Source organism: Teleopsis dalmanni, chromosome 1 (assembly GCF_002237135.1).
Source record: "Teleopsis dalmanni isolate 2A chromosome 1, ASM223713v2, whole genome shotgun sequence".
Classification (NCBI taxonomy): Eukaryota; Metazoa; Arthropoda; class Insecta; order Diptera; family Diopsidae; genus Teleopsis; species Teleopsis dalmanni.
Genome location: NC_051846.1, coordinates 223,422,146 through 223,445,811, shown reverse-complemented (window position 1 = coordinate 223,445,811; position 23,666 = coordinate 223,422,146). Strand labels below are relative to the sequence as shown.

Sequence of the window (23,666 nt, the reverse complement as noted above, 5' to 3'; positions counted from 1 at the left end):
CGGAATTGAATTATGCTGTAGCTTGGGAGATTTTGTCGCAAAGGTACGAAAATGAAAGAATGTTGTTTACAATATTGGTCGATAAATTGCTCGATCAACCATCTTTATATAATGATTCAGCGTCAAGTTTGAAAAAGTTGCTTGACACATCGATAGAATGTATCCAGGGGCTGAAACGAATGAAGCAGATCCAATAATAGCAAGGATTATAATCAGGAAGTTGGATAAGGAAGGATTACGGCTATATGAGCAAAATATAAAAAGGACAAAGGAGATTCAAAAATTGGACGATGTATTACAGTTTCTGGAGCAGCAATACCAAGCAGCAGAGGCGATTAAATCTAAGAAACAAACTAATAATGTAAAGTCTTTTCAAAAAACAACAGCGACAACTATAGTAGCAAATGATTACCAGTGCTTTTACTGCAACAAAAAAGGACATATGGCAATAAAGTGTTATGAGTTTCTAAAGCTACAAGTCAAGGACAAAAATACATGGGTAAAAGACGCTCAAATTTGTCGCGTCTGTTTATCGCATAAAACTACAAAACGATGCAATAGTAAGACAAAATGTCAAGATTGTGGGAAGTGGCATAATACTCTTTTGCACATTAATTCAGGGCAAAATAATAACACATCAACATTAACAATGAATACGGGCACAGCAGAAAATGTGTTACTTGCAACGGCGCAAGTGCGCGTAAAAAGTGTTCAAGGTGAGATGATTATGTTAAGGGCACTAATTGACCAAGGGTCGCAAACTACAGCTGTATCAGAAGAAGCGGCACAAATATTAAATTTGCCAAGGAAAAAAGTAAAAATGGAAGTGCAAGGGTTTGGAGGAACACCGGTTGGCGTTGCAAAGGCAAAAATAAATCTTCAAATTCACCCACGATTCACCAGTAAATATAAAATAAATGCAGAAGCATTAATTTTACCATCATTGGTATCTTGTCAACCGGATAAAACCTTTAGCTATAATATAGATAAGTGGGAAAATATGACCTTGGCGGACCCAAATTTTAATAAATCCGATAGAATTGACATAATCATAGGAAGCGATCTTTATGGAGAAATTATTGAAGGCGGTCTACTTAAAAAAGATAAAATATTGGCGCAATCAACAAAGTTCGGCTGGATATTATCAGGTATTTTACAAGCAAAAAGAAGCATTAAAGGATTCATCTCTTCCAACGTCGTCAACATAGAAAAGTTTTGGGAAATAGAAGAAATTCCAGAGGATGAAGATTCATCGGAAGACGGATATTGTATGAAAAATTATGCTGCGACAACTACCAAAAATGAAGATGAACGATTTGTAGTTGAGTTACCTTTCAAAGAAGAACACCAAGTTGGCGACTCATACAAAATGGCGATGGCACGATTCATAAATTTGGAAAGAAAATTACAGGCAAACCCATCATCAAAGAGAGAATATGTCGAATTCATGAAGGAGTATCTAGCTGATGGGCATATGAAAAAAGTAAGTTCAAAAGACAGGGAAAATATTATCTACCTCACCAAGCAGTAGTAAGAGCGAATAGTATCACTACTAAGGTGAGAGTAGTTTTTGATGCTTCGGCAAAGACCACGAATAAAAATGGTTTAAATGATGTATTATATGTTGGCCCAAGGTTGCAAAGGGATATCTTTGATATATTGTTGAAGTTTCGACTGAAAAAATTTGCCATAGTTGCTGACATAGAAAAAATGTATAGACAAATATGGGTGAGTAAAAATGATCAGAAATACAAACATATTTTGTGGAGAAGCGAGATTAATCAGCCAATTGAAGAATACAAGTTAACAACTGTAACTTACGGTATTGCCCCTGCTTCATTTTTAGCTATAAGAACTTTATTTGAAATAGCAAATGAATGTCAGGATAATCAGATATCGAAAATAATTAAAGACGATTTTTATATGGACGATCTTCTAACTGGCGGTGATACAAAAGAAGAGTGCAAAAGTGTTCGGCTAAGGATATCGGCACATTTGGAGAAGTATGGATTTCATTTGAGGAAATGGTGCTCTAACACCATGGATATAATAGAAACGGTGGAAAAATCAAAAGACAATGAGGTCATTGATATAGATAAAGAAGAAAGTATAAAAACGCTTGGCTTGCAATGGAATCCTAACAATGATATATTCATGTTTAAGATAGCAGAAAGTAGAGACGTCTATATAACAAAAAGAATGGCATTATCGTATCTAGGTAAAATATTTGATCCATTATGACTATTGGCTCCAGTTACAGTATTGGTTAAGTTATTTGTGCAGAAGCTCTGGATAAGTAATTTAGATTGGGATATGAAATTAAATGAAGAAATGATGAAAGAATGGAAAAACATTGTGCAGAACTTAGACGCAATACAAACAATCAAAATTGAGAGATGGGTAGGAGTTACCGGAAATGATGAAATATGCCTGATAGGGTTCGCTGACGCATTGGAAAAGGCCTACGCAGCAATAGTGTACATAAAAACGCACGCAGAGGTGTCCATAATAGCAGCAAAAAGTAAGGTAAATCCTATAAAAAATAGAAAAACATTGCCGAAGCTTGAGCTGTGTGCAGCGCATCTATTCGCAAAATTATTAAATAAAATTCATAACATAATTAACAGAAAAATAAAAATGTATGCATGGAGTGATTCCACGATTACATTATGCTAGATAAAAAGCAATTCAAGCAAAAATAAATTTATTAGGTCAAGAGTAAATGAAATAAGCTCGTTAATTCCAAGCGCCAATTGGTTTTATGTGCGATCAAAGGAAAATCCAGCAGACCTAGCATCCAGAGGAATTCAGCCGGAAAAGTTAGAGAACCAATCGTTATGGTGGAGAGGTCCAAACTGGTTAAACGATGATAGAAGGACATGGCCAAAAGAACAAATGGCAGCTAAAATAATAAATATCAGTAAATTAAGAGAGGAAGACTTATTTAATCAGCTCATCGAGAAATATTCATCTTTTAGAAAATTAAGTAGAGTGGTTGTATATTTTTTCGTTTCATAGACAGACTGAGGAAGGCTAAGTCTCCAGAATATCTTACTGTAGAGGAGTTTAGAAGAGCAGATGCAGCTATTTTTAGAAGTCATCAGACAACACAATTTTTTACGGATATAAGCAGATTGAAAAATAGTTGTGAAATAGATCATCGAAGCAAAATGGCAAATTTGAATCCGTTTTTAGACAAAAACCAAGTTTTGAGAGTTGGAGGTCGATTAATCAATGCAAAAATTGGTTTTGATAAAAAGCATCCAATAATTACAGCAAAAGGTCATTTGGCGAATTTGATAATAAATGAAGCACACCGAGAAACATTACATGGTGGACATCGATTGATGGAAAATGTTATAAAAAGAAGATATTGGATATTTGGACTTAAAAACTTGATTAAGAAGTGTATACGTGAATGTGTAAGGTGCACCCGTTATAAAGCATTAAAGCAGAAGCAGCTTATGGGTTGCTCATTGTGGAGTAGATTACGCTGGACCATTGCTAATTAAATGTTCTAAAGGGCGAGGCCAAAAAACTTTTAAAGGGTACGTAGCGGTATTTGTATGTATGGCAACTAAAGCTTTGCACTTAGAGTTGGTAAGTGACATGACATCAGACTCATTTCTGGCGGCGCTGAAGCGATTGTTTGCACGCAGAGGCAAATGTTCACATATATACTCAGACAATGGTACCAACTTCGTTGGAGCATCCAAAAAATTAGATAAGGATTTACAACAGGCTATTAAAAGCAATGTGAGTGCAGTTTGTGCATTGGAAGCAGAAGGTATAAAATGGCATTTCATTCCACCGGCAGGTCCTCATTTTGGAGGGTTATGGGAGTCGGCCGTGAAGTCAATAAAACACCACTTGAAAAGAGTTGTTGGCGAAAATAAACTTACTTATGAGGAGTTAAGCACACTTCTAACCCAAATTGAGGGCATACTTAATTCACGACCGCTTTGTGCAAATGTTGACGACAATGATATATTAACTCCAGGTCATTTTTTAATTGGGCATGCTATCATTGACTATCCAGAAGCAGTAGATAATACGAACATATCTTCATTAAATCGTTGGAAGATAATTCAAGCAATGAAGAAACATTTTTGGAAACGATGGAAGGAAGAATATTTAACGAATCTTCAGCAGAGGTACAAATGGAAAAAGGTTCAAGCGAATGTTAAGGAAGGCCAAGTGGTAATAGTGAAGAATGAGGAAACATATCCAGGAAGATGGCCTCTTGGAAAGATAATTGAGGTTCATCCTGGAAAAGATAATCTGGTGAGAGTAGAATCGGTAAAAACTCAGAATGGCACAATAAAACGTCCGATTCAGAAATTATGTGTATTGGAAGGCGTACACGAACAAATACATGTTGCTGAGAATAAGAAGATAAATGTTATTAAACGAAAAGATTTGAAAAAAGAAAAATCTGTTAATTTAATGTTACTTTTATTGCTAATGATTTTAATTCCATCTAGAGTAGCGTCAGAAGCAATTAAAGGAGGAAAAGTGAATGAGATAGACAAAGACACGGTGGTTTATTTGGACGAAATTGGATCTATGAACGTGGTATCATCATCATGGAAGCTGTTAATATGTTTTGATTTGGAGCCCTTTTTCGAAATAATTGATAAAGAAGGTATAACTATATTGGAAATGGAGAAAATTTGTTCTAAACTGCAAACATTTGAAAACCATTGTGTGGCAATTATAGAAGACATGAGACAGCAAATAAAGCAGATGCAGGACACAAATAAATATTTGCTTCAATATAAAAATCAAAGAACGAGAAGAGCGCCATTTGAGTTCATCGGGTCACTGCAGCACATATTGTTTGGCACAATGGATGCAGAAGATAGAAAAATGTTCGAAGAAGACATGTCGAGATTACTAAAAAATCAGCATGATATCAAGAATCTGATAAATAAGCAAACTTCGGTAGTAGATTCTACGGTGAATTTGTTAAAAAGACTCACCACGGAGATAAATAATAATTTTAAACAAATGCAAGATAGGCTCAACATCTTGTCGTCGGCAATGCAGGAATCATATTTGGTATATCGGGAGTCAATTAAGTTTTTCATGGTAACAAAAGAGCTGCAGGGAATAATTGAAGATAACAGAAATGTTCAAACAGAAATAATGGAGCTTTTAATTGACATAAATCATGGGAAATTGAATCCTTCGTTGATAACTCCTACTCAACTGTATGAAGAAGTTAGGAGCATCAGAGAACATCTTCCAAATAAATTAAGGCTGCCAGGAAATAGCGATAATCAGTTGCAAGTTATTTATAAGTCTTTATCGGCAATAGGAACAATAATGGATAAGAAACTAATCATAAAGGCAGAAATACCATTATTTGACACACAAGAATCAAAACTATACAAAGTAATTCCGATGCCTATGGAAAAGCATGGGATAATTTTGAGTCCAATGATACAAAGGCAGTTTCTTATATATAATTTCGAAATGGACTCATACCATTTGATGACGGAAACACAGCTCAACTTATGCAAACACGTCACAGAAGCGGAGTATGTTTGTGAAGGTAATTGGCCATGGCTAGATGACTCGTCGTGTGAGATTTCACCATTGAAGCCTTTAAACGCTTATAAATGTACATACATTGAAGCGGAATCATCTCTATATTGGGTAAAACTAAATAATGCAAATAATTGGTTATTTAAAACATTTAAACCAACATCAGCACATATCCAGTGTAATCAAAATCGGCAATTTATTTTAGAACTTCCACAACAGAGAAGAATATCATTGCAACCAGGATGTACAATAAGAATTGAAGGTGTTACAATAAAATCACCATTTAATATAAACTCTAATTCGAAAAAGGAAATACCAGCCACATTGACAGCGAAGATAGGGAACACTGCTAGAATTCGTATTCCACCATTAAATTCATTAATATCCAATCACACAAATGAACTGCAAGAGCTTCAGAGTCAAATCAAAGTCATAAAAGAAGAGAATATTAAATTACGTAAAATTAAATATCATCAAATAGCAAGTCATATATCTCTTTTCTTAGTAACAATTTTGATAATAGGTATAGTGATATATTTTGTAAAAAGGAAGCATACGGAACGCGCAATTGCTCGATTGGACATTTTTAACAAAGAGAATCTCTAATATGACCAGACCAATGAACGCTAAATAATCAAACGAGATTGGAATGTAGAATTAGGCCGCTGACAGAATGTTCAAACATGAACACATTTTATAGTTTATTTTTAAGATTTATTATTATTTTAGAAGATAAGTTTTTAATCTGTATATGTAAGCAAAAATGTTATCCGCTTTAAAGATAAAATTTTATTGTTTTTCAATGTTTAATGATTATAGCACAAGCTGTGCACAAATGTAAAATGATAACGCGCATGTGTATCAATAACAAAGATTGTAACCTTTTTTATCTTAGACACACATGCCCCTAAGTATACAGTCCACTAGCTAATATACAGTCCACAACGTAGCGATAACAAATTTAACACTTAGTTTTATGATAAAATAATTGTATAAATACATGTACTAGAAATGAAATAAAGTTAGTAGTTTAAAATTACTGAAAGTGTGTGTACTTTAATTTGTTAAATGTACAACTAATATTAAAATGCGGTTTATTCAAAATACTCAAATCAGACAGAGGAACTGAGTTTGTAAATGAATTATTTACAAAAATCACAGAATTACTAGATATAAAACAAGTATTCTCAACTCCTTGCCACCATGAAACAATTGGTACAATAGAAAGGAATCATAGAGTCCTCAATGAATATCTTTTAAATTTTACTGAAGAAGAAGAATGGGACAGATGGATACCCTACTATGCTTTTGCATATAATACCTCACCCCACATAGACACTGGCTATACGCCACATGAACTCGTTTTTGGCAAACTACCCTCACTTCCTGATGAAAAACTCAAGGATGGTATAGGTAAATTCAATTTAGAAAACTATGCAAATGAACTGAAAGCTCGTCTCAAAGTATCGATTGAAAAAGCTAGAAAGTTCACACATGATGCCAAAGTTAAAAGACAAAAACAAACTAATTATAATAATAATCCAATTAGGTTAGAAATAGGAGATAAAGTATTAGTAAAGTCTCAGAATAAAGGAAAACACACTAGCCCATACATAGACCCCATTGAAGTAATAGATATTAATGGCACTAATTTAACGATAAATGACGGTAAAGAAAATAAAGTAATACATAAAAATAATACAAAACTATTTAAAACATAATTATTATTAATAAATGTCATCAAATACAATTATTATTAGCTATATATAATAACTTTATACAATTTATAATCTTTATTATATTAATCATTAGTAAACAAAAATAGAGTAAGAAAACTTGATATAAAAATAAGCACAATAAATGTAATGTAATATGCAATTACTTCAATTATCATTAATAACTTTTAATTATAAATAAAAACTTATTACATGTTTATTTTTTCAAGTTCAAGTTCTATTAAAGAAATAATGACATAATAAATACACTTACAAAACAAAAATTTTTTTTTAAACAACAAAAAAAAATTTTTTTTTCTTTAAAGAATAAGGGTGTAATGTGATATTGTTCCAAATATTTTAAAGTAAACATTGACACAGTTCTATTTTGATAAAATTTATGACAAACTATTGTCAGGTAATACGACCCTTTATTTTGTCATTACTTTGATGACAAATAACTGAGCCGCACATTGCACCATATGTGCAATATGCATAAGTCAAAACTGTGTCAATAGAATAAACGGTTTCAAGTGAAACCATATGTAGAACACTTGCATTAGTTAATAGTACACCATTTATTGATAAATTATGTCTGTAAGAATATTACATACGTCTTATTTGGGTTAACCAATTAGACTCAAGTATTATAAGTATTAACCAATAGAATCAATACATAAGATTCTATTGGAAATTAGTATTAAGAAACGATGTTAGACTTAAGAATAAAAATTAATAAAAATCAGTCTTATTTGGACACTCAAAGCGACGCGTCTTTCTTTTCATAACCTAAGAACTTTACACCACATTTCGAATTGTATTCAGTGCATCATTGTCAATCGTAAGTATGGCAAGCAGGATGGATTGTTGCATCCGCTCCCAAAAGAAGAAACGCCACATCATAACTACCACGTTGATCACTTTGGTCCACTTTAAGGTACGAGTAAGCAGTATAAACACATTTTTGCAGTCATCGACGGGTTTACAAAATTCTGTTGGTCTCAAGCTTCAAAGTACGACATTTGGAAATCCATATAGCATTATTTCCGACAGAGGTCCAGCATTCAGTTCCGGAGAATTTCGTCAGTACTGTGAAGAGCAGCAAAATATACAACATATTTTAGGTGTTACCGGCCTACCAAGAGGGAATGGTCAAGTAAAGCGTTTAAATAGTATCATAATAGCAGTAATTTCAAAGCTGATCTGTGACGATCCAAGTAAGTGGTACCGGTACGTAGATTATGTCCAACAACTGATAAACTCAACATTTTGCCGAAGTATCAACACAACGCCGTTTCAGTTAATGTTTGGAGTACAAATGCGTACTATCGATGACATCAAAATTAAAGGGTTAGTCGATAGAGAAATTGTATCTACTTTCGAAAATGAACGAACACAGTTACGAGTAGCAGCTAAGGCGCAAATACCAAAGATGCAAGCTGAAAACCGTAAAGACTTTAACTCTCGACGTAAACCAGCCGTCAAGTACAGAAAAGGCAACATGGTAGCAATCAAACTGACTCAGTTCGGCACTGGTCTCAAACTAAAGGCAAAATACTTAGGTCTTTATGAAATAATAAATGTAAAATCTAACGATACTTCCGATGTAACAAAGATTGGTATAAACGAAGCACCGAAGAACACAACGACTTGCTTCGAATATATGAAACCTTGAAGCATATAGGAAGAAAATTATGGCGAAAAGGGGTCATTCGAGACGAATGTCTATCAGGATTGGCCGAATGTGGGATAAGATCATCTTAAATGCAACCCTGCCCCTACTTTCTAAGAAACAGATGTTCTATATCAAATAGGCAGTTGCGTGCGGAACAAGCAAGAAAGAAGACGTGCTTGCTTATCGAAAAGTGACGAAAACCGAAGCCATAAAAAGCGCGAAACTATATTAATAACTTTTCATTATAATCTTATACTTTAATTATAATAAGTTAAAACTACAACAATTAGAAAACTATAATATTACTACAGTAATAATACCACATTATTATTATTATATCATTATAATATTATTTGTCCGGATTATAGAGTCAGCATTGCAATTGCCTTCTGTGTAGGATTACCGCGTTGTCCGGATTATCGAGTGTCCGGATTACCGAGCCAATAATATGTATATATTTATAAATAATGTATAATACGTATATTGTATGCTATAATAATGTAATGTATAATGTATGTATAATATATATGTATATTTTTTATGCATTTAAATTTTAATATTTGTTTAATATTTATTTATTATAATTTTTATTTAACATTTATTATTTTTATCTCCTGAATAATTTCTCCTGAATTTATGTGTTATTAGCAAGCACCCTGCATGAGTTAGACAACAATTGCAAAATAAATTAAATTAACTTATTTTCATCTTTTAATTTCAGCAATGGAATCTAAATTAATCTGGATTTTTGCTATATATTATTCAGCTTTACCGAATATTGGATACACATCATCGCCGTGTAAGTTTTGTTTCAAAAAATGATACAAATATTAAATATTACTAGACAAAATTGCAAAGTGACTTTAAGGGCCCTTTACACATCATCGATGTCGTCGCTTGCCATTACACAACAAATTTTTCGACAATTTTGTAAACACGCCCCAGAAAACAACAACAAATATACTAGAAAATTAAAACTTACATACAATTAAACAATGTTTTCGCTTTCATCCCTTTATGCGCAAGAGAATTTTTTCTTTAACTTTTGAAATTTGAAATTTTAAGAAATGCGATGACGAAAGTCAAATATTTTGATATTTCTTCAAACATGCTCGTGTTTCGTATTCAGTCTGATTTTGTCGGCATACAAAATTTCATTTATTTTGAGGAATGAAAGCATAAACATCGTTTAAATGCACGCATGATTTATCGTTCGCAGACGAGAGATATTAACACGTCGTTCAATAATGTGTGTGACTGACACATAGATGGCGGCACTAATACTAAATAAATATTTTTTTCGAAAGTGGCAACCTTTTTAGGCTTACTGTCAAAATCATATGTTAATCCGACCATTTGTTTACAAGTTACAGTGCTTTAAGTGACGCTACTTTTAAGTTTTCAAAAAAAAATGAATTCAAAGCAATTCCGTGTGCTGATTTATCATTGTTTTTTAATGAAAAAAAATATTGTTCAATGCCAGGAATGGCTTGAAAAACATTATTCGAGCTGTTCATTTCACTACAGAGTCAAATCGGCAGTCTGCTGAGTGGCATGCAGGCGGTGCAAGCCGTCCAAAGCGACCAAAGACACAGCAGTTGGCTGGCAAGGTTATGGCGTCTGTATTTTGGGATGCGCATGGAATAACATTCATCGACTATCTCCAGAAGGGGAAGACCATCAACAGCGACTATTATATAGCGTTATTGGAGCGTTTGAAAGGCGAAATCGCAAAAAAACGGCCTCATATGGCGAAGAAAACAGTTTTGTTCCACCAAGACAATGCACTGTGTCACAAGTCGATGAAAACGATGGCAAAATTGAACGAATTGAGCTACGAATTGCTGCCGCACCCACCGTATTCTCCAGATCTGGCACCCAGCGACTACTTGCTCTTCGCAGACCTCAAAAAGATGCTCCGTGGTAAGAGATTTGGCTCAAATGATGAAGTAATCGCCGAAACTAACGCCTATTTTGAAGGTAAAGAAAAATCGTTTTACAAAGGCGGTACCGAAAGATTGCAAAAGCGTTGGAATGATTGTATCTCCCTAAAAGGGGACTATGTTGATGAATAAAAACCAATTTTGTGTTTTAATTAATGTGTTTTAATTAGTTAGTCACACATATTATTTAACGACGTGTTATTTGTATTTTCTATCTATGGTAGGTAAAATGACTTGATTTTCTAAACATGTTAAAAATTTAAAATATAAATAACCTTGGACTAACAAAAATATGTAAATTACCAAACATTAATCTTTTATCTTTTATGAATCTTTTATTTTAAATATTAATTGCATTGTGTATCTACGGAAAATAATTACTAAAAGATATCATAAAAAAGATTTAAAATATCTTATATATAAAATTGAATATAAAAATGTGTTGGTAAGCGCATAACTCAACAACGCCTGGATCAATTTGGTCAATTCTTTTTCTTAAATGTTCGTTGAAGTCTAATGAAGTTCTAATCTTCTATCTTATATATAAAAATTTCTTTTTTTTTTTTTAATTTTATTTTGATTTTAATTGAATATTCTAAAAATCAACGTAGAACTAACGCTGCTAATTGTTGTATTAAAATATTTGAAGAAAAGAAAAGTAGATAATTAATTGTCCTTAGCCAAAGCTTCGTCCAATTTCGTTACCATGTCGGGCGTTATTCATGAATAGCCGGGTTTATATAGTTTCTTTTGAGTCGCTGAGTACCAGCGCTTTGAGTAAGGTTGCAAGTGGATTTTGATGGTTCCTGAGTTTGATTTTGTACTTTTGTGTGTTGCTGATAATTACATCTGTGACTGTGTCAATTCAAAGATCTTTATGAATATTTGCGTTTTTTATATACCAGGGGGCATCGACCATTTGCCTGAGGATTTTTGATTGAGTTCTTTGGAGTTTTTCAATATTTGATGGAGAAGCTGAGCTCCAGAGTTCAATTCTGTAGGTCCATATGGGTTTTATCATTGTATTGTAAAGTTGCACTTTATAGGTGAGATTAAGTTCAGAATTTTTGTTTATCAGCCAGTTTAGTTCTTGTTGTTTGAGTTTAATTTGGGTTACTTTGGTTTCTATATGCTTTTTCCACGTAAGCTTTCGGTCGAGGAGCATTCCTAAGTATTTTGTGTTAGTGCATTGTGGTATTACTTTTCCATTAATACGAAGGGCAGGGCAGGTATCTCGTCGAAGAGTGAAAGTTATGTGTACACTTTTCGATTTGTTAACTTTTATTCTCCAGAGATCGAGCCATTTTTGCAGTTTGTTGAGGTGGTCTTGCACTGATTTTGTGGCTGTGAATGGGTCGTCACTATGGCTGAGAATGGCAGTGTCATCCGCAAATATTGATGTTGTTGTACAGTCACTGGTTGGAATGTCTGCTATGAAAATCAAGTACAGCAAAGGGTCCAGTGCACTACCTTGGAGTACACCGGCCATAATGGGGAAGGCATTGCAGACAAAAGAATTTTGTTTTATAACAAATCTTCTATTTGTGAGGTAGTTTTTGATAACTGAGGATATATTGCATGGTGAATGTTTCTCAAGTTTCCAAAACAATCCTTCGTGCCAAACTTTGTCGAAGACTTGGGTTATGTCTAGAAAGACGCCTGAACAATACTGCCTCTTCTCAAACGTTTCCTTTATTACTCATACTATGCGGTGTACTTGTTCTATTGTGTTGTGTTTTTCTCTAAATCCTAATTGGTTGTTAGGTATTATTCTTTTCTTATTTATGTATGGCATTAGTTGTTTTATAAAAAGTTGTTCAAATAATTTTGAGAGAATTTGTTACGTTCAACATCCTTTACATTCATGTGTGCAGAGTTAGTGTCTGGCACGGTGGCAAGGCCAGCTAGCTCGTCAGAAAAGGGTTGGATTCTTTACTCCGCTATAGCACATCCGAACCGTAACAAAAAAAATAAAGAAAAATCGTGCCAGAGAATTTGGTTCAAAAAAAAAAAATTTACAATCAATGATAGTAATTTTATATAATATTAATACCCTGTGTCTACCAGTTTTTTTTTCCTTTTTTTTTTTTTTTCTTCTTCGTATTGTCCCTGTCCTTGTTGGTCGGTTTGGACCTACCCACCCTCACTACATTACCGTAGTTACCGTTGAGCTGAAGTAACAGGCCCTGTTAAATTCTCTCCAGCTCCCTATTTTCATGTTCGTCCCTGTCCTGTCTAACTCATTTTTATTTTACTGCAACCTAACATTGCCCCCTTCTTCACTTTCACCTGTCACCTATATCTATTGAACTTAAGCCATCATTTTGTTTGAATTTACATCATTTACACATTTAGTTTGTTACACAAAAAAAAGAAAATCTTATGAATGGAATTATTTTTAATTTGGTTTCTTTTTTTCTTTTTATGGTTTATTATTTTATTATATAATAATACAAAAAAAATTCGACTAAACTAAACTAAGCAAAATTCTCTTCAAATAAAAAAAAAAAAATACAAAAGAATATATATATATATATACATAATGTATTCATAATAAAAAACTTACAATCTACTCTTACTCTTGCACAACTATATGTATATCCATAATATATTTATAATAAGAAAATAGATAAATATAACGAGAATAAAAAAAATAGCTTTCTATACATCAACTTGTTGTTTTGTTTTTTTTTCCTTTTTTTTTTTTTTCTTTTACATTTAGACTACCAATATTTTAATTACTTTGATTACTCTTACCAACATCGTAGCAGTGACGTCACTCCGCGTTGCTGACCTAAATAGCTACAAAAAAATTAAAAAAACAAATTGTGGATAATCAAAGAAAAAAACAACAAAACAAAGACACCTGATGTGCTTGATCACTTATAATATATGTACATCATTTAAAGTAAAAAAAATGTATATATTCTAATCTTGCGTGACTAATATCATATCCAAAATAAATTAACAATGAATATTATTTCTACTAATAATTTCATAAATAGAACTAATTAATTCAAGAAAATTAATAAAAAAAACTTAATGTATATATATAAAAAAATTCAAATTATTAAAATAAGTTGGAGAAAAAAAATTTTTTTTTTTTTTTTTAATTTAGAAACAAAAAAAATATGAGATTGAATATTTAAAAAAATTGTAAGACATTATAGACGGCAATTAGTCATAGGTAATTGAACAACTGAGTAAGCATAATATAATTTATTGTTTAAATGAATTTAATGAATTTAATTAATTTAATCATAAGCATTAACGTAAAAAAAAAATCATATCCTGTAGCACTTCCGCGCGGTCTTAGTATTCTCCGTTGCTATTCTACAACTGTAAGGGTAGCTTACCGTACCAGTTGCTGTTAGATGTACTTGCAGTGAGTCCTAGGGCTAATTCCATATGTTTATCACTCCTTATTGAACTGGACTTATTACACATATAATACGGCTTGTTAGGTTGTTAAATCCAAGTTTCACCGACAGGTTATATTTATATATGGCTAATTCCATATGCTTATCAATCCTTATTGGACTTGATTTATTACACATATAATACGGCTTGTTAGGTTGTTAAATCCAAGTTTCAACGACAGGTTATATTTATATATGGCTAATTCCATATGCTTATCAATCCTTATTGGACTTGATTTATTACACTTATAATACGGCTTATTAGGTTGTTAAATCAAAGTTTCACCGATATGTTATATTTATATATGGCTAATTCCATATGCTTATCAATCCTTATTGGACTTGATTTATTACACATATAATACGGCTTGTTAGGTTGTTAAATCCAAGTTTCACCGATATGTTATATTTATTTGAATTTTTTTCGATCATCAATTTATTCAAAGTTTTGATCATTTAAACCTCCGATTTGTAAAAATATTTTTTTTTTTCACTTTCATTTTTTATTCACTTTAATTATTTTTGTATTAATAATAATTAATTTTTAAATGTTCACTTTAATTATTTTTGTATTAATAATAGTTAATTTTAAATGTTCACTTTAATTATTTTTGTATTAATAATAATTAATTTTTAAATGTTCACTTTAATTATTTTTGTATTAATAATAATTAATTTTTAAATGTTCACTTTAATTATTTTTGTATTAATAATAATTAATTTTTAAATGTTCACTTTAATTATTTTTGTATTAATAATAATTAATTTTTAAATGTTCACTTTAATTATTTTTGTATTAATAATAATTAATTTTTAAATATTCACTTTTTACTAATATATTTCAATATATCGTCTAAAAATTTTTCAAGTCGCTCGCGGACATCAACCGTCTTCTTCCAAAGACTTCCTCCCAAAAAAAAACTGCAACCAATATCTCTATCTTATATCATTCTCCTCCCGTAATTTAATCCGTTGGACACTCATCCCGTACACTTTTCGGGGTCGTTCCTTGAACCTCCAGTTAATGTTATTTTTCTTTCCACCTTCCGAACACTTTTTTTTTTCTTTTTATCTTATTTCAATACTTGCATTACACATTTCTCTGGCAGCATTGATCATTTCAACTTCCAATTCGGCCAAACTTTTCGCCGCGACTCTTGATCAAAACAAAAGAAAACAAAAAAAATGTACAAAAGCTTTTTTTTTTTTTTTTTTCTTTCTTGCAAATTTTGACATTTCGCTGTGCGTGCAATGCACAGGCTAATTTTAATTTATAAAACAAAAATATAAATAAAAATAAATAAAAAAAATGAGTAGACGGTGTGTCAAAATATTACTGCCGCGAAATTGGACAAGGAAGTGCATGCTCACTTTACCAAAGGAACCACCGTGAGACAAGCAGGTGCTGCACTGAGACTGCCTGGACAACGTGGGACATGCGAGGTAATATCATGTTTTTAATTTTCTTACTCATGTTAGCCTATCACCTCCTACTCACACAGGCATACACAACAGGATCGAAGCTGCCGATGTCGCCTGCGATATGGAGCGTCTTCGTAGAAAAATTTTCTGTGTAGGCCGTCGATCCCAATACTTTATTTCACCCTTGTTTATGTTCCCAACGTGTGGCTTCGACCCACGCCCTATGTTAGAGTCTCATGCTCTACTGACTGAGTTAACCGGACAAAACTACCGAAATTGATATTATATCACAAAAGGACGAATTAAAAGAGACTAAGACTAAAGTAACTATTGACATAGATAATAATAAAAATGCTCTAACATATCTTTGTCAAACATCTGAGCCTAAATAGATATATTTACTAAATACCTAATCGTTGGTCCAAACTTACTAGCTATTTCTTTTCGTAACTTTACCTAATTATTTCTAGTCAATTATATTTAGTAATAATTGGTAAAAAAAAATCAATAAAAATGTTACTATCAAGTGTTTCTGGCTTATAAACAAAATTATTACATCTATGATTCCTAAGAGCTACACCAGATAAATATCTTTAGCGTGGTACGTGCCCATATCCTTACCATCCAACCCTTTTAAGGTATATAGGGAATTGCCTACATTTTTTTGAATAATACATTTAATATTTTTTTTAGCTAGTTTTGCATTATAACTTTCGGCTGCATTGCTTTGTCTAAAATTCCTTCTATATACCATTTGTCCCTCTTTAAAAGAAATTGGCTTACTCCTTGTGTTATACACCTTTTCGGCCCTTTGATGAGCCAATTTGAGTTCATGCACTATCTTTTCTCTTAGTAACTGTTGCCAATCAGACGTCATCATTACAGAAAAATCACCTGTTTTTACGGTAGCAATATTTCGCATCACCTTGTAGGAATTACCATGCAGCATCATCTGAGTTCCAAATAAGGCATAGTAAGGTTCTATCCCAATCGCGCTATGTATTACACTCCGGAGCGCCCATGCCGCCTCACTGACATGGCGATCCCAGGTCTTCTGATCCTGAGTTATGAAAGATCGTAAAATTTGGAGCACACTGCGGTTTACCCTTTCAGCTGCATTTGCCTGTGGAGCGTAAAAGCCCGTTTTGACATGTGTGATTCCATACTTCAAGAGCAAGTTCTTAAATTTTTCTGCTATGAATTGTTTACCATTATCACTATGAATGTACTCAGGTACCCCAAACACATGAAAGATGTCGTTTTCAAGGTATTGAGTCACCTTAGCGGCTGTGGCTGCTTTCATTGGCTTTAAGAAAATAAATTTCGTAAAGTGATCCAAACATACAAATAACATCGTGTTCCCGTCCGAGGATCGTGGATATGGTCCCATGAAGTCGATATATAGTCTTTGGAACGCTCTCTCAGTGATGTGCTGTGCACCCATCAACCGTCTACACATTTTATTTGAAGCTTTACTGGTGTTGCATATATCACAGTTCTTAATGAAAGATTGTACCTCAACTACCATTCCAGGCCAATAGTAATTAGATCTTAATCTTGCAATAGTTTTGTGCACTCCTCCATGTCCTGCTGAAGGAGAAGAATGTGCGGATTCCAACAGTTCTTTTCGTAACTCGGTCGGAACCCACAGTTTCCATGCCCTACCTTCCTGAGTTAAGCCATCCGTATTAAAATCTAGACGCTTGTACACGAACCCTTCAGAGACCGTTAGGTCTGGCAGTTTTTCTTGGTCCGCAACTATTTTTTTTATGAGTTGTAAATACTCATCTGACTTGAAAAATTGCGAACTTAAATCTACCCCCAACTCTACCCTCTCCACTATTACTTCTTCCAAATGCGCTCGTGATAACGTATCAGGTACAATATTCTGTGCCCCCTTACGATGCTCAATACTGAAGTCAAAGGCCTGAAGTTTGAGGCTCCATCTAGCTAGTCTTCCTGTTAGATCTTTGAGTTGCATTAGCCATTTTAAGCTTGCATGATCAGTTATTACAGTAAACGGTAAGCCCTCTATATAGGCCCGAAATTTCTTTATACTTAATACGGCCGCGTAGCATTCTAATTCCGTTACACTGTAATTTCGCTGAGCTCGGTTGAGCTTCGCAGACATGTATGCAATGGGTCGTTCATCACCAAAATCATCTTTCTGAAATAGCACTCCACCCACTCCTTCCTTTGACGCATCACATTGTACGTAAAATCTTTTTGTGAAGTCCGGATTAGTGAGCACTGGTGCTGTTGACAACTTAGTTTTGAGCGCCTGAAACGCCTGTCTGGCTTCATCTGACAGTATGAATTTTTTTATATTCGGCTTTGTAAGACACTCATGTAGGGGTGCAGCTATTGTGGCATAATCTTTTATGGACCTCCGATACCACCCTGTCATACCTAGAAATCGACGCAATTGCCTTGGGGTCTTTGGTTCAGGGAATTCTTCCATAGCGGTGATTTTACCTTTATCGGTTCGCAAACACCCGTCGCCTACTATGAACCCTAGGTACTTGACTTCTTTGTAACAAAATTTGCTCTTTTCTACGTTTATTGTGAGGTTATTTTTAGCTAAACAGATAGCTACCTCCTCGAGAAGTTTGAGATGTGATTCAAAATCTACCGAGCATACTAACAGATCGTCAAGATATACAAAAACACTTTCACGGAGCCTCGCTGGTATCACCTTATCCATTAAGCGACACATCCTTTGGGCTGCATTGCATAACCCAAAGGGCATGACGGTGAATTGATAGAGAGGACGCCCCGGCACCGTGAATGCAGTTTTTTCCCTTGACTTGTTCTCCAACGGTATTTGCCAAAAGGCATCTTTTAGGTCAATGGCTGATATATATCTTGTATCCTGCAGCCTACTAAGAATTCCTTCTATATGGGGTAAGGGATACGCATCTTTTATAGTACGCTCATTTACCTTCCTAGCATCCAAACAGAGCCTATGCTTCTCCCCTTTTATCACCAGTGTTACTGGGGAGTTCCAGCTACTGTTACTTTCTTCAATTACTCCTAGATCTAACATCCTGTCTAATTCGGCATACATTAGTTTTTGTATGGCCGGCGATATTGGATAGTGCCTCTGTTTAACTGGTATGTGCTCGTCTCTTACTTCTATTACATGTTCTTCATACATTGTTTTGCCTAATCCTAAAGTTTTAAATGATGGAAAATTTTGTTTAACTATGTCCAGTCTTCTATTTTGGCTACTTGTTAAAACATGTTGGTCCTTATCGAACTGAAGGTCCTTTGGGGTTGCAATCAACTCCGAAACATCTGTCCAGTTATTTTCATTACCCCCTACTATTGAATTCTGTCTGTTTACCACTGCTAACCCGAACACTCTCCAAAAGTCGGTACCAAAATAAAAATGTTGCTGCAATGCAGGTACTACCAAAAATTCCATATTTTTTAACATACCATCCCACTTTACGGGCAAAGTGATTATTCCTATGACTGCAGTCTTTCCTCCATTTGCGGTTTTAACCTGTTGATTCTTCAAGGGAATCATTTGGTCTGACCGTTTTTCAAGGAATTTGGCAGCATCTTTTCCAATGCAGTTTGCACTAGCCCCCGAGTCCAATAAAGCTAATACTTCTTCCCCATCTATAGTAGTTTTTGCAAAGAATCTATTATCATCATCTAAAGTTACTATAGCAGACACTAACTTTCTACTGTACCGTTTGAACAAAGCCGTTTTTTCCCTAATTTTTTTTATTTTCTTGAGCTTTCTACTCGGCACCTCTTCATTAAATATTTTGGCTCTTTTTTGTTCATACTCTAATATACGCTGGTGTAGACTTTTACGTTCATTGATAACAGGTATTACTGGCGTTTGAACTTCCATTTTTCTTCTTAAAATAGTTATTTGTTTCCCGGATTCATCTTCATTTGACAGCCTCCCCGGGTTGACGCTGTCATTACTTGGTTTCCCTCTTGAAACACACAATATGAAACATCACTATCACATATGAAACATCTCATAGAGTGAAACGACGATTTACATATCTCCTTTACATCATCCTTATTCTTATAATGATTTCCTGGCATACCACAAGTATAGCACAAATTCATGTGGAACGGAGAGTAACATAAGGGTTTATTTACTTGAACATTTTCCACCATACCACGCGTTGAATTGAGAGAGGCCCCTAATGAATTAGGTGAGGGATTCCTATTACTTCCATAGTTGTAGCTGTGTTGTTTAATTTTACTGTCTACAACAGCCTCCACTCTCGCTATTCCGTCTTCCCTGATTCCTGGCTCAATGGTACCCTTATAGTGAATTTCTGATACAGGACGTCCTTTACTCCTATTTTCTTGTAACAGACGTTCCCCTCTTTTACACTCACTAATGAGGTCCGCTATCGAAGCAAAAGATGCCGAAAACACAAGACTAGCCAAATTTCCTCTTAAGTTGCTTTTTATAATTTGGACTAACTCCTTTTCGGGTATCTTTTTCTTAAGCCTAAACGACAAATTATGAATATCTGCGTAAAATTGCTCGAACGTTTCTCCCACTTGTTGCCTACGTTCCATCATTTGCCTGATTATTTCGTAATCGCTATCGCAAGATCTAAAATGACTTAACAGTTCTTTTTTCAGCTGATAATAGTTGAAATTCTTATCCTCCGCATGGTCCTCCATCACTTGCCAATACCACCTAGCAGCGCAACCCGATACCAAACAGTGAAAATCAGTGAAGAGCTGGTGATAAGAAAGTTCATATTGCTCTCTCATTTTTTTGATACGGAAAATGAAGCTTTCTACAGACATTTCTTTAGTGGTCCCATCAAATTTGATCCGCCATTTATCTAGGTCACAAATTTTTCGGGTCACCCTTTCGTCTTCTTCAAACAATATTGAGTCCCTTCTATGATCCCTTAGCCTAGTATTATTCGCTAAAAATTCAGAGTTCGCGTTTAACTCATCGCTTCCTACTACCGTCTTATTCACTCTATTTCTTTCTACGGAATTAACCCGCCCTTTCAATGAACCTAATTCACTTCTGATATCATGCATCCCACTCGCAGAACTTGGGTTTGTTGCATCAACATGTGCATCATATCAACGAGTTCCCTTTGACTTTCTCGTTCCATTTTTCCAACATTTTTAACATTCTCTTCATTCAATCCATCATTCACACCATCATTCACACACGCCTCTCCTACCGCTATGACAGGTAACGCACCGCCTACTGCGCCTTCCTTTTCTACGTCTTCTTGATCCGCCATTAGTGAGAGTTTATTCAACTCAGATATGAACTCAGGGGACCTGATAATTGAGGCAATCGCGTTGCGGTTAACTGCTTGCGTCTCCTTTCTTTGGAACAAAATTCCTGCACACAAATTGATATCGCGTTCTGGCACACTATCCGTCGGCCTAATCACGCCTGTATCTATTTGAGTCAGAAGATACGACGCTGCGTCTCTTCCCAAAGCTCTCGCTACACTCCTAGTAAGTCGCTTATTTTCGTTCCTATTGCGTGTATTTGCTTCACCTGTAGGAGTAAACCACTCGCGATCGCTCTCCATGAATCAGAAACAGAATAAAACTAAACAAATTCGTGTAATTTGAATTGTAGCAAAATAGGAAATGTAACTAATTACTGTTGTCTATTTACCCAACTAATTCACCAAAAAAAATTATACACTATCTCTATTAATTCAAACCGTTTATGAAGAAACAATTTCAAAAAAAAAAAATTCCAGTAATAAGTAATATACCAGAGTCAAAAAGCGAAAGAGAATTAAAGAAAGATTTTGACTACTTCTCTTCTTAATTAAATGTAAAACTTAATAAATAAATAAATTATTTCCAAAAAAAAATATAATATATAAACAAAAATAAAAAATAGATAATTAGAGATAAGGGTTTAAAAAGAAAAAAAAATCAACCACCATAAATAATAATGAATAATATTCAAAATTATTCAAACTAAACTTCAACCAAAATTTGGCATCAATAGGCAAAATCTTAATAAATACCAAAAGAAAAATAACTTCTAAAACAGGTTAAAGCTATTCAATTGGTATACTATACCTAAACGTAATCTAAATATAAAGTATTACTATTCAATTATATTCAAATGGGTTTTGTAATTTCTACAATATAATAATAATAATGATATAGATGACCTTTGGTGTATTCTCAGTGTTATTATCTCAGGGACAATGTTAAAAAAAATAAAAATGAGTTGAGTCGCGTTTCTCTCGGGCTTTAGTCCCCCACAGAAATTCTAAGAATTATTTGCTGCATTACAATTTGATGCAGTCTGAACTACTGCCAAAAGCTAACACAACTAAAATTCTACACCCACCCATCACAAGCCGTTTCTGAAGCAAGCCTCACAATCACAGGACGTCCTTCTAAATGATCAGCAGCTTCAACTTCAGTCTTCATTCGTACTTTCTATCATTCACGCGCACATTCATATCACCTGCTGCTATACTGACTTTCACGTATAACGTTTCTGACAAACAGCTTCACGGCACCTCAGTATAGCTGCTGGTTTGCTTGTGATTTAAAAGAACAAAAAAAAACAAAAACTTAATCACCTCAAACATATCCTGTTCGAATGTATGTTGTAGCGATCAAGCCAAAACACAAACCTAACACTAATTCTGTCAATCCGTCATTCGTGTCCTGTCGATGGTCAGTCGTTCGTATTACGTTCTGTTCTTTCGTTAGTTCCGTTCGTTTGGCGCCATTTTGTTACGTTCAACATCCTTTACATTCATGTGTGCAGAGTTAGTGTCTGGCACGGTGGCAAGGCCAGCTAGCTCGTCAGAAAAGGGTTGGATTCTTTACTCCGCTATAGCACATCCGAACCGTAACAAAAAAATAAAGAAAAATCGTGCCAGAGAATTTGGTTCAAAAAAAAAAAAAAAAAAATTTACAATCAATGATAGTAATTTTATATAATATTAATACCCTGTGTCTACCAGTTTTTTTTTTTCTTTTTTTTTTCTTCTTCGTATTGTCCCTGTCCTTGTTGGTCGGTTTAGACCTACCCACCCTCACTACATTACCGTAGTTACCGTTGAGCTGAAGTAACAGGCCCTGTTAAATTCTCTCCAGCTCCCTATTTTCATGTTCGTCCCTGTCCTGTCTAACTCATTTTTATTTTACTGCAACCTAACATTGCCCCCTTCTTCACTTTCACCTGTCACCTATATCTATTGAACTTAAGCCATCATTTTTGTTTGAATTTACTTCATTTACACATTTAGTTTGTTACACAAAAAAAAAAGAAAATCTTATGAATGGAATTATTTTTAATTTTGTTTCTTTTTTTCTTTTTATGGTTTATTATTTTATTATATAATAATACAAAAAAAATTCGACTAAACTAAACTAAGCAAAATTCTCTTCAAATAAAAAAAATACAAAAGAATATATATATATATATATACATAATGTATTCATAATAAAAAACTTACAATCTACTCTTACTATTTAATGCACAACTATATGTATATCCATAATATATTTATAATAAGAAAATAGATAAATATAACGAGAATAAAAAAATAGCTTTCTATACATCAACTTGTTGTTTTGTTTTTTTTTTCCTTTTTTTTTTTTTTTTTCTTTTACATTTAGACTACCAATATTTTAATTACTTTGATTACTCTTACCAACATCGTAGCAGTGACGTCACTCCGCGTTGCTGACCTAAATAGCTACAAAAAAATTAAAAAAACAAATTGTGGATAATCAAAGAAAAAAACAACAAAACAAAGACACCTGATGTGCTTGATCACTTATAATATATGTACATCATTTAAAATAAAAAAAAATGTATATATTCTAATCTTGCGTGACTAATATCATATCCAAAATAAATTAACAATGAATATTATTTCTACTAATAATTTCATAAATAGAACTAATTAATTCAAGAAAATTAATAAAAAAA

The 23,666-nt window shown here is 33.7% G+C and overlaps 1 protein-coding gene across 1 annotated transcript; it reads left to right on the top strand.

Moving 5' to 3' along the window:
- The first annotated feature begins 157 nt into the window (after window positions 1-157).
- On the top strand, window positions 158-1,531 carry LOC119667493. The gene has a single exon (XM_038076786.1). The coding sequence runs from the start codon at window positions 158-160 to the stop codon at window positions 1,529-1,531; it is 1,374 nt and encodes a 457-aa protein (XP_037932714.1).
- The last annotated feature ends 22,135 nt before the right edge of the window (window positions 1,532-23,666 follow it).